Source organism: Bubalus bubalis, chromosome 19, assembly GCF_019923935.1.
Source record: "Bubalus bubalis isolate 160015118507 breed Murrah chromosome 19, NDDB_SH_1, whole genome shotgun sequence".
Taxonomy (NCBI): Eukaryota; Metazoa; Chordata; class Mammalia; order Artiodactyla; family Bovidae; genus Bubalus; species Bubalus bubalis.
Genome location: NC_059175.1, coordinates 33,352,287 through 33,369,904, shown reverse-complemented (window position 1 = coordinate 33,369,904; position 17,618 = coordinate 33,352,287). Strand labels below are relative to the sequence as shown.

At 40.7% G+C, this 17,618-nt stretch overlaps 1 protein-coding gene across 1 annotated transcript in view; it reads left to right on the top strand.

Moving 5' to 3' along the window:
* Positions 1 to 17,618, top strand: part of C7 (complement C7) — a 59,244-nt gene that overhangs the window by 28,529 nt on the left and 13,097 nt on the right. The window contains exons 9-14 of the mRNA XM_006076391.4: positions 1,439 to 1,549; positions 5,141 to 5,307; positions 6,498 to 6,726; positions 9,582 to 9,753; positions 12,628 to 12,715; positions 14,744 to 14,876. Coding sequence (XP_006076453.4) covers positions 1,439 to 1,549; positions 5,141 to 5,307; positions 6,498 to 6,726; positions 9,582 to 9,753; positions 12,628 to 12,715; positions 14,744 to 14,876 — 900 coding nt within the window. The remainder of the gene's footprint in view (positions 1 to 1,438; positions 1,550 to 5,140; positions 5,308 to 6,497; positions 6,727 to 9,581; positions 9,754 to 12,627; positions 12,716 to 14,743; positions 14,877 to 17,618) is intronic.

Sequence of the window (17,618 nt, the reverse complement as noted above, 5' to 3'; positions counted from 1 at the left end):
GCTGCTGGAATTGCCTGATTCTTGTTAGAAACTGGGCACGCTACTGAGTTCATGTTGGTTGATTCCACGGTGAGAGGATGTTCCCCACCAGCTACTGCCATGTTGGAGGAGCATGTGAGTCTTAGGATCCACTCTTCCTCTCCAAAGACCTTTTGGCCCTGGCTTATTTATGAGCCAAGTCCAAACTTCTTCCCGGTTTTGTCCTGAAGCTCGCGGCCACACTTGCTTCTCTATCCCAGTTCACCTCTTCAGTCAAGACTTTCTTACCACTTTGGAGGAGAGTAAGACTTTTCAGATGAGATTCAGAGGAGGAATATAGCCTTCTCTTGTGGGTAAACCACAATATTTTCTGTTTCCATGGACTATTTTCCCCCCTTGGGCTTAATTTTTTTTTTTTTTTAACCAATTATGGTTCAATTAGAATGTGAACATTTCCAACCTCAATAGGTTGGAAATGAATGCACAAGTATAGGTTTTTGTAGCAACAACAGAGGCAATATTTCTTTGGGGAATTAATCCAGAAAACGGCTTGATCTAAACTCAGTTTCATGATCATGTTTTTTTTCTTTAAATCTTAAAAGAAATGAAGAGGATTTTTAAAAAAGACTTCTGAGTTTGTAAAAATTTTGAGTAAAAATTTTACTTGAGCAGTTTCTGTTCTTCCCCAAAGTTTTAATTGAAATCAATCAAGGCTCCTGGGATATGATACATACAAGTGTTCTTTAAGAAATATTGAGTTTATTATAATATTGTTCGTAAAATTATATTAAAATGTATTTCTACTCTTTATTATTTTCTATCCTCTTTTTTAAAATTACATTGGCAAAATTCCAATTGATAATGAGTAGAAATTATAACCAACTAAGATGTCATTGGAAGAAAATGTAGAAACCAGAGCTGTTAAAGATGGAGAGACTGAGGCACTAGAACTAGGGTTTTAGGAATTAATTACTATAGAACCAGAACCCAGTTTTTGGTGTCTCCAGTAGGTGGGCTGGAGGCCATTGCATATTAACTTTTACTTATTTGCCTTGTGCCTGAGAAGCTGACTGTGGTTGGGTGAAAGATATCAAACTTTGGGGTGTTCAATTTTAGTTCCCTCCACTGTTTCATATAGAAATCATCCATGTAACCCCACCCTCTGGTTAAAGATATTAGAAGCCAATATCAGCTGAATCATTTGAAAGTGAGACAGACACTTGATGCTTTATCCCTAAATATATGCATGTATCTTATTTTGTTTATAACAAAGATCAAATATTGCTTTTTTTGACCTTTGATCCTTCTAGAGCACTTGAAAATATACACATCATAACATATTTGATTATATGGCCACAGTGGTAGGAAACAATCTCTTCTCCCACTCTCACACCTGGCATCTCAAAGAAGATTTTCAGCAAATGGGGAAACTAAGCACGTTTAAAATTTTTTCCTCCAGATTTCCATTCAGAGGACAAGAGGAAATGTGCTTCCTCACATTTCCAGTTTTTGTTTACATCATCAAAACAAAAATGCACAACGATGGAAGAGGTCTTAAAATCGGTTTCAGGTAAATGAGAAGGGGGTAATTTTCATTACAAGTTTATCCCCTTATGGTTAATTCGTGGTCTCCAAGGGACTTTGACATTTCAGCAGGCGTTCTATTTTGCGTTTTTCAAATACTTGGCTATTTTACCTGTGATCTCTCTGTCGGATGTCATGGACATCCATCTGCATCCATGCATCCATCCATCGTGCAGAGCAGAAGGTTCACTGGGTATGTCCTGTGCTCTGTAACTATGTCCTCCGTGTACACCACCACTGTCTCCTGTGAGGATGGTTGGCAAACCAGTCTAGAAAAAGGACACCAAGAGGGGAAGCTTCAGTTTCACTCTGTAATATGGATGCTCAGTGCAGGCAAAGATTTTGGTGCATGGTGGTGGTGGTGATGGTGGTGGCAGAGTAGGGGAGGTGGTGTGTTAGTCTTTGAGTGATTGAGAAAGGAACTGGAAGGGTAAGCTGATTTAGACTGTCTAGACACTGTGTCAGAGAGTTTGGGTTTCATCCTGATGGTGAGGGATGCTGTTAAAGGATTCAGTACAGGGAGCGAATAAATGAAAGATGACAAATATAAAGTTGTAGTGAAACAAGAGGGATTGAAAGGGAATAATCTGATAGGATAAAAACCAGAAGAGATGAGTAAAATGGAAGGTAGAGGAGAAGAAGCTGATAGCGAGAAGTGCTAGAGTGAAGTTAAGTAAGAGAACGTCTGAAGATTCTTTATTGGATTTGGTGATTAAGACTTAATTGCCTAAGATGAAGAGATTTTTAGTGTGTAGGGATGTAAATGAGACTGTGCTGTGAAATGTGTAAGGCCATGGAGTGATACTGGGGCTCAAGTTCTCTTGGGATGATGGCAGAAGTTGGGATGAAGGAGAAGACTGATGCAGGTGCTAAGGTCCTCATCAGGGAAGTGAGGATTCTTTAGCGGATAAATGCAAGGAGGAGGGAGACACTGTTAAGCCAGGCTTTAATTCTTCATTTACTTACTGTGTTCATCAACTATTTATGGAACCTATAGTGTCTGAAGAAATTGTTCGAGGCATTAGTGAGGCAGCAGTGAACACACTAGAAAAGAGCCTGTCTTCTTAGAGCTGACGGGACAAAGGAGAAGGACAAGTAGTTGAACAATATGGAAATACAATGATCTGGAAATATAAATGAAAGTGGGAGCTTTGAAAAGGTGTTGACATCAGCTATCAGCTGGGTTGGTGATTAGAAGTGGCTCGTCAATGTTATTTTGTGTTATTTTTTCTTTCGGGCTTAACAAACAGGTAGCACTTACAATGTGCCCAGCACCATTTTAAGTGATTTACAAGAATTAGCCAATATACTCCCACCTAAGAGCTGGATATTATTCCTTATTTCCATTTTACTGACAAGGGCACTGAGCCACAGAGAGGTTACCTAAGACTGCAGTTGGTGTCAGGCTTGAGATTCCAATGTCTGGCTTCATAGTCTGGATCCTTCGCTGTTGTCCTGGGCTGTTGTCTAGGGGAAGAGGGCCAGCTGAGCAGAAAGCTTATTGAGGCGTAGAGAGAGAGGCTACAGGCTTAAAAATAAATATGAAAGCTGATTTCTCAGACTCTGTATTTTGTAAACAAGCTTATCAGTTAAGGTGGTAATTCGCAGACTTTGGTGTGCATGAGGATTACCTGGTTAGCCTGTTCAGCTGCTCAGTCCACGGCTTTTCTCCCAGCTATTTCCTTCTAGAAATCCATCTGATATCAGAAATCTGCAGTCGTTCAGGTGATTCTGGGAGTTCAGGGACTGAACTTAGCAATACACTGCTTTAAAAGTGGTTCTTTTTGCATATTAAAGATGTAACTAACAAGATGAGGACACACGGGTATTTTTATTAAAATTATGAGACTTAATATTTCTTAATATTCTGATTATAAAAATGTAATTTTTAAATTTGTAAAATTGGATGAAATTATAAAATTTGATTAAAAAAAGAAAATGAAAATCAAGCTCTGATTAGCAAGTTAGGAATTTCCAGTCATGATCAGTGTAGAATCAGCTACACATGGAGATGAAAATATTTCTGAAATTATAAGGCACAGATATGAAAAAAAAGGGATTTGATTAGTATTTGAGTTTTTAAAAACACTTTTTATGTGTTAATGTATGCCTGTTAATTAAAAGCATTTTGTTTACTATAGTATTCCAGATGCAATGAACTTTCCCTCCTGACATTTTCTTGTGAAAAATTTCTAACATACAGAAATGTTGAAAGAAAATAGTAATAAATACTCATGTACCCATCCCTTATATGTAATAATTATTATTTTGATATATTTACATATATATCTACGTATAGTATTTATAATGTTGACTGTTTAGCAATACAAAAATATGTATTTAAAATATTTGTAATATTTGCTGAATCACTTGGAAGTTTCAAACAGCATAATGTTTCATCCCTAAGTATATACATGTATTTTCTAAGAAACAAGACAGTTGCCTGTATAACAAATATTCTTTTTTAAAAAAATATGCTAATTTATTTATTATTTTTTAGAATTTATTTATTTTAATTAGAGGCTAATTACTTTATAATATTGTATTGGTTTTGCCATACATCAACATGAATCCGCCACGGGTGTACACGTGTTCCCAATCCTGAACCCCCCTCCCACCTCCCTCTCCATACCATCCCTCTGGGTCATCCCAGTGCACCAGCCCCAAACATCCTGTATCCTGCATCAAACCTGGACTGGCGATTCATTTCTTATATGGTATTATACATGTTTCAATGCCATTCTCCCAAATCATCCCCCACCTCCCTCTCCCAAATATTCTTATTATACTAAGAACATTAAGAATATGAGTAATAATCTCTTAATAATCATCTACCACTAGGTAATGATTGTGTCTGTTTTATTTTCTCTCTTAATAGATATTGTTTTTAGAGTAATTTTAGGTTCACTAAGTGATTGAGCAAAAAGTACAGAGAATCCCTATATCCCCAACCACGGGCACAGCCTCCTCCACTATCAAGATCCAGGCCACAGTGGTCCATTTGTTACAACTGATGAACCCATACTGACACAGAATAATCACTCAGAGTCCATAGTTTACATGAGGGTTCTGTGTATTCAGTGGGTTTGGACAAATACATAATAACATGTAAACAGTAGAGTGGGCTTCGCTGATGACTCAGTGGTAAACAATCTGCTGGCCAATGCAGGAGATATAGGTTCCAACCCTGGGTTGGGAAGATCCCCTGGAGTAGGAAATCGCAACCCACTTCAGTATATTTGCCTGGGAAATCCCATGAACAGAGGAGACTGACGGGCTGCAGTCCATGGGATCGAAAAAGAGTCAGACACGACTTAGCAACTCAACAACAATCCATTATAGTTTCATATACAGCAATTTCACTGCTCTAGAAGGCCCTTAAAGATCTTAAAAATCCACTAAAAATCCCTCCTACTTGGCAACCACAGGTATTTTTACTGTCTCCATAGTTTTTCCTTTCCCAGAACGTCATACAATTTAAATGGATTGTGTTAAAATACTTGATATACTTTCAATTTCATTTTCTCATTCTCATTTCATCTGTACATCTGAACTTATTTGATTTTTCCTTGAGTAGAAAATGGGGGCAATTTGTTGCGAGGGGTCCCATTTGTCAGAGGAGGATATTCTGGCTTCTCGGCTGGCCTTAGTTACCTGGATCTGAACAATCCTGCTGGAAACAAACGGCGATATTCTCAGTGGGCAGGATCTGTATCTGATCTTCCTGAAGTCATAAAACAAAAGGTATGTGATGTTCAGCGCTAGGTGGCGGCCTGGATTGGAGGGGAGTTTGGGGGAGAATGGAAACATGTTTATGTATGGCTGAGTCCCTTTGCTGTGCATCTGAAACTGTTACAACATTGTTAATCAGCTGTACTCCAATAAAAAACATTAAAAAAAAAAAAAAAAAAAAGGAAGAAGAAAGCACCAGAAAGCAGTCATGTTTATTTGCACTGGGAAAGTGAGATTAAATCAAGGTGCTTAAACAGAGAAGGCTGTAATTAGCGTTTTCTGTATCCCAATTATGGTTTGTATAGTGAAATGAATGCATACATAATAGGAAACAGAAGGTTCATTATCTTGTATGTCCATATTTCAGTTGTAAAGGTTAAATGTCTTGTAGATCCCAAGAGAAATTAATGCTAAAATTTGCATTTCTAGCATTTGACCTAAACTGGGTTATGCCTTCCTGGTCCCTGATTCAGAGGAGTTATAGATTCTTTCAATAGGAAGGTACTTAGGCTTGTCTAGTATTACATTTGTCAGATCATCTTTCTTCCTGTGCCCATGGTTTATCGGTTCCTGGAGTCATGCAGGTTAGTTCTAAAAAGAATCAATTTGGCTGGCAGAATTTTAGGATGTTTTATTGGTACAGTCAGTTCTTGTATAACACAACATATGTGTTCCTAAAAATCAGAGAGTTAGGCAAATCTGTGCAATAAAGACCACAGGGCTTATGGGGAAAATGGTGTTAGGAACACAACACACAAAAACTTGATCTGTGACACTCATTAAAAAAAAAAAAAAAGACAGGCACCAGTAAAAACAGCTTCAGATTTATACATGTTAACTTGTTAAGAAATGCATAGTCTACAACATATGTGGTACATCGCCTTGAAGAGAACCTGAATCTTGCAAGGGTGGAGATGTGTGGTCTTCAAAACAATCTTTTAATAACTAGAAAATGAAGGTCCTATTGGTTTTAAAAATTTTTATGCATTCACACAAAATGCAAAAAATATTCCTAGTTTTCCCTAGATTTGTCTTGTAAAGAAAGTGGGTTGCTTTCTTTTTTTATTGGAAAAAGAAATAGTTGGAATGAAGATGAGTGGCTTTTGATTTTATTTTAATGGGGTTGAGCCAAAATGCTGAAAGGAAAATATTCTTACTAAAACTCTGATTACTGACCATGTGATACGTCTTTATCTGTGTAGCTAACACCTTTGTATGAACTGGTCAAGGAAGTACCCTGTGCCTCTGTGAAAAAGCTATACCTGAAACGGGCCATCGAGGAGTATCTGGATGAATTTGACCCCTGCCATTGCCGGCCTTGTCAAAACGGTGGCATGGCCACTGTTCAGGGAAGCCAGTGTCAGTGTTACTGCAAACCGAAAACGTCTGGTGTGGCGTGTGAGCAGGGAGTCCTCTTAGGGGATCAAGCAGGTCAGTGTGCTGCGCTCACGGTGGCCACTTTCCCTCTGGCCTCTGAGACTGTGCTTCTTCATGTATGGATATAGGGCGAAGTCTCATCAGGCTTTGAATCTTACTCTCCCTCTCTATTCCACCTTCAGATTGTAGCTACTGGGGTCAGGGCCCTTTGCTGTCTCACTGATTTCCCCATCTGAACTAACAGAAAGTGATAGTTGCTTCAGTTGTGTCTGATTCTTCGTGATCCCGTGGACTGTAGCCTGCCGGGCTCCTCTGTCCATGGGATTCTCCAGGCAAGAATACTGGAGTGGCTTGCCAATTCCCTTCTCCAGGGGATCTTCCTGACCCAGGGAATGAACCCGGGTCTTCTGCATTGCAGGCGGATTCTTTACCATCTGAGCCACCAGGGGAGCCGCTGAACTAACAGACCTGCCTCCAGTCCTCCACTCTCCATTAGAATAGATTTATTGCCTGAAACATGTTCCATCCTTCCATGGTCATCTCAGTAAAGTTTTGTCTTAACTGACGTCTACAGAGCTTTCGTCTGCACTGACTAACCTTTCTGGTGGCAAGCCTTTGGAAACACTACTGTTTTTATTTTCCATTATGTCCCACCAATTAATCATTCATTCACAAATATTTGTTGAACAACAGCTGTGTACTCAACAGAGCATTTGGTGCTTTAAGTATTTAGCACATGAAGTTGACTTTATGAGTAGGCAAAGTATGAGACGATTTGTGTATATTTGTTTTTATATTTATTTATGTGGCTCTTTCATCTCGAAACTCATTTCTTAAGGTCAGAACTGTTTGCTTCCTTTATTCCTGGAGCCTGACATAGGGCTTGATTCATAAAGTGACTTAATAAATAAATGTTTGATAAATGAATAGATGACTAAACCATGGTTGCTTATAGACAAACATCAAGAAAGCATCTTTGCCTCCTAATATCTTCCGAAGTGACCAGTCCTGATAAATTAAAATACCACCTCTGTGATTCATTCCTTTGAAGGGCTGATTTACAGCTGTTTGCTAAACTGGACCACTCCAGTACTCTTGCCTGGAAAATCCCGTGGATGAAGGAGCCTGGAAGGCTGCAGTCCATGGGGTCGCTGAGGGTCGGACACGACTGAGCGACTTCACTTTCACTTTTCACTTTCATGCATTGGAGAAGGAAATGGCAACCCACTCCAGTGTTCTTGCCTGGAGAATCCCAGGGACGGGAGAGCCTGGTGGGCTGCTGTCCATGGGGTCGCTCAGAGTCTTGGACACGACTGAAGTGAAGTAGCAGCAGCAGCAGCTAAACTGGAAGCTCCCCCTGCTGGTGAGGAATGGAGTAGCAATCATAAAACATCAAGCTCTTATTACCTACTATTAATACTGATGGCTCAGATGGTAAAGAATCTGCCTGGAATGCGGAAGACTGGGCTCGATCCCTGGGTTGAGAAGATCCCCTGGATGAGGGCATGGCAACCCACTCCAGTATTCTTGCCTGGAGAATCCCCATGGACTGAGGAGACTGGTGGGCTACAGCCCATGGAGTCGCAAAGAGTCGGACATGACTGAGCGACTAAGCACACACATACTCACAACTCAATTTCTAATTGTGGAAGAAAGAGTAAGGAAGATTGGGTAAAATTATTATACAAATTATTTTAGTTTCAGTGTGCACAATACTGAAGAGTGAGTGTTGGGGAAGAGAGGGGAAGAAGAGGGATGTAGGTCACGCAGCAGAAATAGCTGCTGCTGCTGCTACGTCGCTTCAGTTGTGTCCAACTCTGTGCGACCCCATAGATGGCAGCCCACCAGGCTGCCCCGTCCCTGGGACTTTCCAGGCAAGAACACTGGAGTGGGTTGCCATTTCTTTCTCCAATGCATGAAAGTGAAAAGTGAAAGTGAAGTCGCTCAGTCGTGTCTGACTCTTCGAGACCCCATGGACTGCAGCCCACCAGGCTCCTCCATCCATGGGATTCTCCAGGCAAAAGAGTTCTGGAGTGGGGTGTCATTGCCTTCTCCAGTAGAAATAGCTAAGGAGCAGTAAACACTCTCTTCTATTAGCAGAAAATAATGCTTTGAGGGAGTGGTTCCTGAGATTAGTTTCTAACTTGGAAAGCAAATTTCTTAGTATATGTTTCCAATTCTCTCTTACCTCCCCCAAGGAACATGATGGGGAAAATACTAAAAACTGTGAGACAGGAACCAGCCCTGAGGTGGAAGGTGGCCAGGGTGAGTGAGGAGGTACCTGCAGATTAAGAAGGATGCTGACAGGAGGTAGACACATTTCTCCTACTTGCATATTTCCTCATGTTATACAGCTCCAACCCTGGATACCCAATAGACTATGTTCTTCTGAGGCCCAATCACTGTTTTAACAGTAGGACCTTGCATGCCTTTATTGAGAGACTGTGAGGTGATAAAAAAAAAAGAGCCTGGATTCAGCTGTAAGACTGAGTTACAGTCAGGATGTGGCACTCGGCTGACAGTATAGCGCTGGACATAGCATTTAACCATTTGGTTTTGGGTTCCATGCCTATCAAATGAAAATGTTAACAGACCTCTTGGCCACCTCCATTAATTCTTGTGAGAAGCAAATGAATGAAAAAAATGCATGTGGAAGTGCTTTGAAAATGTAAAATAATACACAAATTTAAGATATTTTTGCAAGAAAGTTGTTAATGCAGTCTTAATATGGACAATCCTAGTCAGTGTGCGGGACAGTCTGGCCATTGTGGAAGACCTCAGTGAACAGAGTGAAGGGAGTGCACTCCGGATTGTCCCCTCCCTCAGTCACCACTTAGCAGAAAGCTTAGTATTAAGCACAGAAATCTTTCTCTCCAAGTGCTCTCCAAAAAATCTCTCTTTATTTGCAGGAGGGGTGGATGGAGGGTGGAACTGCTGGTCCTCTTGGGGTCCCTGTGTTCAAGGGAAGAAAACAAGAAGCCGACAATGCAATAACCCGCCTCCCAGTGGTGGTGGGAAATCCTGCATTGGAGAAACCTCAGAAACCAGGCAATGCGAAGACGAGGAGCTGGAGCATTTGCGGTAATGGAGTCCAGACCTCCTGGCAATTACATAAAACTCAATGCCCCCTGCAGATGCATGGAATACATCATGGCTGCTATTGAAACATTTAAACCCTACATGATGATGTTATCAGGGAGTGCTTGGTTTTTAACACTGGGGTCAGCTGAACGGGAGAGGCAGGTGGGCAGTAAGAATCACTGAGAGTGCCTTGACATCTAGATGCCATTCCTCTGTTCCTTGGTCTAGATGTGCTGAAGTCGCTCAGTTCTGTCTGACTCTCTGCAACCTTATGGACTGTAGCCCTCTGTCCATGGGGATTCTCCAGGCAAGAATACTGGAGTGGGTTGTATTTCCTACTCCAGGGGATCTTCCAGACCCAGGGATTGAACCTATATCTCTTGCTTCTCCTGCATTGGTAGTTGGGCTCTTTACCACTAGCATCACCTGGGAAGCCCTCGTGTGTGCTTCAAGTGTTCCTGATGCTGCTGTTACAAAAGGCTGGGGAACTGGGAGGTGGTCTGGCTCAGTGGATGCGAGTAGCAGCTTTGGCATCAAGCAGATCTGCCACCTGCCTGCTCTGAGACCTTGAGCAAGTTAACTGCACACCCCTCAAATCAGGATAAAAATAGTAGATACAGTGATAACAGAAAGTTGTCAGAATTAAATGAGGTTAAGAACACAAAGTAATTAGTACAGTGCCAGGCACATAGTAGGCAGTCAATAACAGTTGTATTATTTTCAGATTTACCACCCCCTCTTATTTATTTTCTTTGGACAAAGCATCAGGCACATATTTGAGATGGTTAACATCTTCACTAATTAACCCAGTTGTCTGATACTGACTTCCTGTCAGGATCTCGCAAAAGCTATCTTTAAAAATACTTCATTGCTGAATTGTTCCCCTGGGTTGAAATTCTTTATGGCACACCCCATTCTTTAACACCGTCCTTATTAACCTTTTCTGATCAGGGATTAGCAAACATTCTACAAAGATAATTTGAAGGTCACGTGAGTTGACGAAATGTAAGATGCTTGGGTGTGTGGTATTAGCATAGGGAGATGGGATGCCTTATTCCTAGGTCTTGGGTGCCTCCAGCAAGAATACTGGAGTGTGACAGGCCATGTCCTCCTCCAGGGGATCTTCCTGACCCAGGGATTGAACCTGCGCCTCTTACATCTCCTGCATTGGCAGGCGGGTTCTTTACCACTAGTGCCACCTGGGAAGTCAGCTGGCAAACATATGAAATCTGGAAGGAGGAGAAGGCTGCATTCAGGGCACAGATTTCTGGGAAGACGAGGGTCTCTGAGGGATCCTTGGCCCCAGCGGGTGTATTTCCTCGCCCGCAGACATAAAGCTGGATGGACAGGAGCCTCCTAAGGAAGCTCTGAGAGAATTCTCTCTTCTTGGTGCTCAGAAGAGAGAAAATATCCTTTTCCTCCTTATTACAAGAAGGAAAACTATGTTTACTGCGTCACATTTCTCAGTTTCCTCAGTTGTGACAAGAATTTAAGGAACTCAGCTCAGAAGGAGGTAACATTCAGAGGCTATTTGTAAGGCTTCCCTTCAGATTTCATGTTCCTGGAGTGGAGTTAATATTGGTGAAAGAGTGACCTCAGAGGCACCACTGATAATCATTGCCTAATGATGGATGTCACTGTTACCATGATCATGATGCCGAAAGCTCGGCCTCTCTGTGCCAGTGCTGAATTAAATCTTGCAGTGTTTTGGGTGAAGTAGAAAAGGATAGCTTTATTACTGTGCCAGGCAAAGGAGGACATAGCAGGCTCCTGCCTCAAGAAACTATGTGTCCCAAGCCCAGAGGATCTGCTGAGGGGGTTTTATAACAAACCTCCAAGGGTGGGGTCTTTGACAAGATCAGGTTGTATACTTGGCTTGCGCTCTCTTTATCTCAGGTGATGGGTCTCCTTAGTCTTACCTCAGCTGTTTTCTGGGTTGCTTCTCCCTTGATTAGCAACTATTTAAATCTGCCCTTAGGGAAGGTCATGGAGGCTGGAGTCTTGCCTATAAGAATCAGGGGACAAAAATAGGCCTCCCTACCTGGAAGCCCCACAGGGACCAGCTTGAATTCAATTATTTTGAGCCCCACTAGAAATTGCCTTGTGAGAGGTAGAAAGAGCATAAGTTTAAGGAGCCTACAGAGGCTGAGGGGGGTGCATGGCATCAGTGGGCATGAGTTTGAGCAAATCTCGGGAGATGGTGAAGGACAGGGAAGCCTGGCGTGCTACAGTCCATGGGGTTGCAGAGAGTCTGACATAATTGAGCGATTGAACAACAGCAACTGACTAGATTTGAATCTAGTCCTGGTATTTTTTCCTCTATAACCTTGGACAAGTTACTCAGACTTTCTGAGACTTTTCCCACATATCTCAGGGGGTTACTGTGCATGTGAATTGAGCTGAGGCACATTTGTAGAACATTTGCCATGGTGCTTAGCACATAGACAGCGCTTAGTCAGAAGTGGTTATTTTGTGTTATCTCTCTTCCAGGATCACGAACTTGAATTACCTTATTTTCAATAGAGAATTAATTCTGTGTTTAACGTATTTAAGAGACAGACAGTAGGAGAAAAAGTAGTGTTAGATGGATGTCCTCTAGAAGTCATATAAGGATGTGTGTTGTCCAAACACTTTTATTTCTTTTTCTTTTCTTTATGCTTATTTTCTGCACTAATGACCTGGTTGTTATCTTTTGGAAGCTCAAGTTTGTGTTTGTGTCATGCATGTGATCAGATGTTTGGTTCTGAGAATGGCAAAAACATCACATGATGGAGTCCCTTCAGATGCAAATGAAAAATTCACTGTAGTGTAAAATTTTTATTAACAGTAGCAAATCCATCATATTAATTATGTTTTATTTCCTTTTCTTTTCAGATTGCTCGAGCCACATTGTTTTCCCTTGTCTTTGGTTCCAACAAAATTCTGCTCATCACCTCCTGCCTTGAAAGACGGATTTGTTCAAGTTGGTTATGAAAGAGATTTTTTTCTTTACATATCCTCTTTGCTCTGAGTTCCAGCTCTCTACTGATGTTCATAATCTATTTCCTCCTCCTGTGATGAAGCAGTGCTAAAAAGCGTTTTATGTGTGCATTTCAGTTTTTAATCAGGTTTTAGTTTGTGACTTTTCTTCTTTGGCCCAAGGTGATTAGAATTCTGCAGAGGGCAGTGTATCTCCTATGGTAAGGGAAATCAATATCACCACCCAATGAATTAGAAATGTAATCATGCCAGAGGGCTGCTAAACATTTCCATTCTGAACATGAAAGTAGGAATCTATAAGCAAGATTTTCAGTATAGAGAACGTTCCATATTTTTTCCATTGAAAGGAGTCGTTTAAAGTTTTTCATAACTACCAGGGCCGGGGTGAAGCATTCTATTTATTCCAGGAGCCAGTGAGACATTTAGCCAGTGTCTGGCAAGATATGGGTCATGGCACTTTGAGCAATTTTCTTGTTCAGGAAGGAACACGAGTCATCTGCCACTGTCATTCGGGAGAACTTTCTTGCCTTTGGGACCATATTAATTCATGCTCTTCTCACTCCTTGTTATGATGAAACTTTGGCTCCAAACCCCAGTAAGTGTCTCTGTGCTCACATAGGAGTTGCTGTTCATCAGGATTTTCTCAACGCCACCAGCCATGCTTGCTCCATGGCAGTTTCTGTCTCTCAAATGCCAGGCCCTTGAACATATACTCACTGAGTGTCTGCTGAAATGTCCCCAGATGTAGGTACTATTCAGAGGTGTGTGTTCTGTCTTCAGCTGCAGTGCATGGGTGTCCTGCAAAGAACTGGAGGTTCTAAACACTGTCTTGTGGATTGGCTACCTCACAGGCACCCAGGGAACTGAACAATAGATTATTACTTGACCTTTCTTCTTTTTTTCTCCCCTCCTCATTTTGTAAGTTTGGGGTAGAGCCTGAGAATCTTTTTTCTTTGTTTTAAAATTCCTGCTAGTGATTCCAACAGAGACGGCCAGGTTTAGACACTGTTGAGTTAGACTTTCTCATATAGAGGTCCCTTCTGCAAGAAAGATGAAGGCTTAGGGTCTAGAACCAAAGCAGATTAAATATCTTTCCCCATTTTCTGCAAATCTCAATGCCAATCTGGGTGCTGTGTTTCCTACCAACTCCCATAATGGAGCCAGAATGGATCAGGATGAGTAGGACTTTTAGAAGCAGGCTCCATAGAATTTTGTTCTAATGCCCACAGCAGAGCTGTTCCACCTGCAAGTCCTCTTCCAGGCCAATTTTCTTCACCATCCCCTTGAGTAGCAGAGAAGTAAAAGGATAAGGAAAGGCAACAATAGAGAAACCAAACAAGCATGATGACTCCCTCAAGGCTCAGACTTCAGATTCTTCCTTGCTTCACCATGAAATCTCACCTCTTGGCATTATAGGCTAATGACATGTCCTCAAACCTGACTCAGCTCCAGCAACATGACGGGGCAGGGGAGGGTGGTGGGCGAAGAGCAACGTTATGCTTCTCTTAAAAGTAATCAGTGGGAAATGCAGACTTCCATGAATATGTTGATACGATGTAAACATTTCTCCGTGTTCATAATGCCTTTTGTTGGGTGTGATTGCCAGTGGACAGCCCATAACACCTCATTAGGAAGAGTTGACGGACAAAGACATTTCTGAAATCTGATAACAGACTTTCCTGAAAGTATAAGAGAAGTTGCTTGGGCAGTATCCACTAAAATAATTTTGATAAAATGCTTAGTACAGTGCTTCATTTGGGGAGCAGTCAATAAATTATAGTACAGTGGCATTAATATCTTTATTTCAATTAATGATGGTATCAGTGTTGTTAATTAGGACTGTACAGGAAAAAATGATTTTATGGACAGTTTTCAAAGTGAGCTATTTGAATGTAGGTTGCCTAATGATTACAGAAGTCATGGTTTTTAGGCTGAATATATCTAAAGAAACAATTTGTTAATGCAAAAGAGATGTATTCTTCCTCTCTCCATCTTTTTTTTTTCTATTTAGGATGAAGGTGCCACATTTCCTGTTGGGAAAAACATAATGTATACTTGCAAAGAAGGATACTCTCTGGTTGGAGACCCTGTTGCCAGATGTGGAGAAGATTTGCAGTGGCTTGTTGGGAATATGCATTGTCAGAGTGAGTGGTCTTGGTCGTGGTATTTCATTTAAGACGAGTGGGAGGGAATAAATCAGAATAAATAGCTACTCATCATATGCTCCTGTCTTAATCTCTTTTTTTTCCTGAAAGGCTCATATGATCCCAATCAGGTTTCAGGAGTACCTTGAAAAAATCCTCAGCTTTCTGTAGTTGCTAGTGGTTCTGTTAGACGAGGCACATTTTACTACGTTTTTATTCCTTTTTTTTTTTTAACTCTTTTTTTGGCTGCAGCACCTGGCATGTGGGATCTAATCCAGTATCCCTTGCATTGGCAGCATGTGACTAATGGAATTTTAACTACTGGACCACCAGGGAAATCCTAATTGCAATTGTAAAGTTTCTGGGGTAAATCAGAATAGGTCAGGGAGCTCAGTTCTAGCCAAGTTCTAGCCAGTTCTCAGTTCTAGTCAAGATATTCTTCGGAGTTCAGTTAGCAGGGATGTACTACGGTCTACTTCCTCAAGTGCTTTGGAGCCTAGTCTGTTTAGATCCAGGCCTCTGAGTAAGTGCTTCTGTATGTCGTATCACCCTAACACTGTTCTCGGGTTTCCCTCTCAGCTGTTCTACAATGTAAGATTCTGCAGCAGATGGATAGACAGCACTACTGGGATGTATTTTTCCTATATTGATTGTTCTGTGCTGTGTGAGGAAAGTCTGCATGCACATACATTTTACTCTCTTGGGTACATACCTATTAGTGAAATATCTGAGTTATCAGGCACACACACGTTTAGATTTGGTATGCTACCAGTTTTGGTGAAGAATCCACTTGCAGGGCAGGAGACCACTTGCAATGCAGGCGATGTGGGTTCAATCCCTGGGTCAGAAAGATCCCCTGGAGAAGGAAACAGCAACCCACTCCAGTATTCTTGCCTGGGAAATCCTGTGGATACAGGATCCTGGCGGACTACAGTCCATGGGGTTGCAAGAGTCGGACATTACTTAGGGACTAAACCACCACACCAGTTTTCCAAGTGGTTGTACCAGTTTGCATCTTGGACAGAATCCAAGAAGTCAAGATTGCTCTGTATCCTCACCTACACTTGATAACATCTATCTTTAAAATTTTTTTTTAGTCATAGTGGTGAGTGTGTAGCAGTATCTTGTTTTTTAATTTGTATTTTAAAATTTGTATTTCTTCTGATGACTAATGTTGTTAAGCCTGTTTTCATATAGTTATTGCCATTTGGATACTTTTTAAAGATGAAATGGCTATCTAATCTTTTGGGCATTTTTTTCTGGTGGTTTTTTAGTCTTTTTCTTAATGACTTGGAAATTCTCCTGTTTCCTTTGTCTCTGTCTCTCTGTCTCTCCACCCTTGAGTCTTTCAGAAGAAATAGGATATCAATACTACTGAATAGAATGTATTAATAAATATTCCCTAGCTAGGAGTAATAAAGCTAAAAGTCTGTTCTTTGAAAAGATTACTTTGCTTTAAGAGCTTCTTTTTCTTTATTGTGTATCTACTGGTGAGGGATTGTCCCACTCTTTGTTCATCTGAAACATTCTTGTTTCATCTTTACTTTTGAAGGATATTTTTTACTGGGTAAGGAATTATTGTCTTTAAGCCCTTTAAAGATTTTTTTACATTGCCTTCTGACTTCATTATTTTCTAGTGAGAAGTCAACTTTTAGGCTTGTTGTTTCTCCTTTGGAAATCATATACTGTTTTGATCTAGATGTTTCTAAGAATTTTTTTTTTTTTTTTTTTTTAAGAAGCAACTCTACTCTGATGTGCCTAAGTGTGATTTTCTTTGTCCTGGTTGATCTTCAAAGCATTTTTTTAACCTATCCTTTAATGTCTTTCGTCAATTTTAAAAAATTATTCACCTTTTCCCTTAAATATTGCTGTCTAATTCTTGCCCACCTCTGCTCATGAGACATTGATGAGACATTTTTTACAATGTATACACATATACATACGTGTATATATATGTGTGTGTGTGAGAGCTACATTTCTTTCTTTTTATGTTTGTTTTGGGATCTTAGTTACTTGAAAGTGAAAATGTTAGTCACTCAGTTGTGTCTGACTCTTTGCGACCCTATGGACTGTAGCCCGCCAGGCTCCTCTGTCCATGGGATTTTCCAGGCAAGAATATTGGAGTGGGTTGCCATTCCCTTCTCCAGGGGATCTTCCTGACCCATGGATCAAACCTGGATTTCCCGCATTGCAGGCAGATTCTTTACCATATGAAACATCAGGGAAGCCGAAGCCCCTTAGTTTCCTGACCAGGGATCAAATCCAGGCCCGCGGCAATGAAAGTGCTGAGTCTCAACCACTGGACCACGAGGGAATGCCCTATATTTCCTTGCTTTACATCAATTTTTCTCTTTCTGTTTCATTCTAAGTATGTTCTGTTGATCTATATTCTAGATTTTTAATTCTCGGTACTCGTTATAATCTGCTTTCAAGAACTCTACTGAATTCTTAATTTCATTTTCCAATTCCAGATAAACCATTTGTCCACTTTTCTATACTTTCTAATTCTCTGTTGGAACTCTCCCTCTTCTAATTTAATTTTTTCCAACATACTAATCATAGTTATTTCATGGCTCGTGTCTGTTGGCCCCATCGTCTGGATCTGCTGTAGATCTGTTTCTATTGTATTTTTGAATATTAGATTAGTTTTGATTGAATGCCAGACTTTATTTGTAAAAAAATAAATAATTTGAGACTTTGCATGATGTTATCCTTCTCTAGAAAAAAAATTAGGTTTGTTTC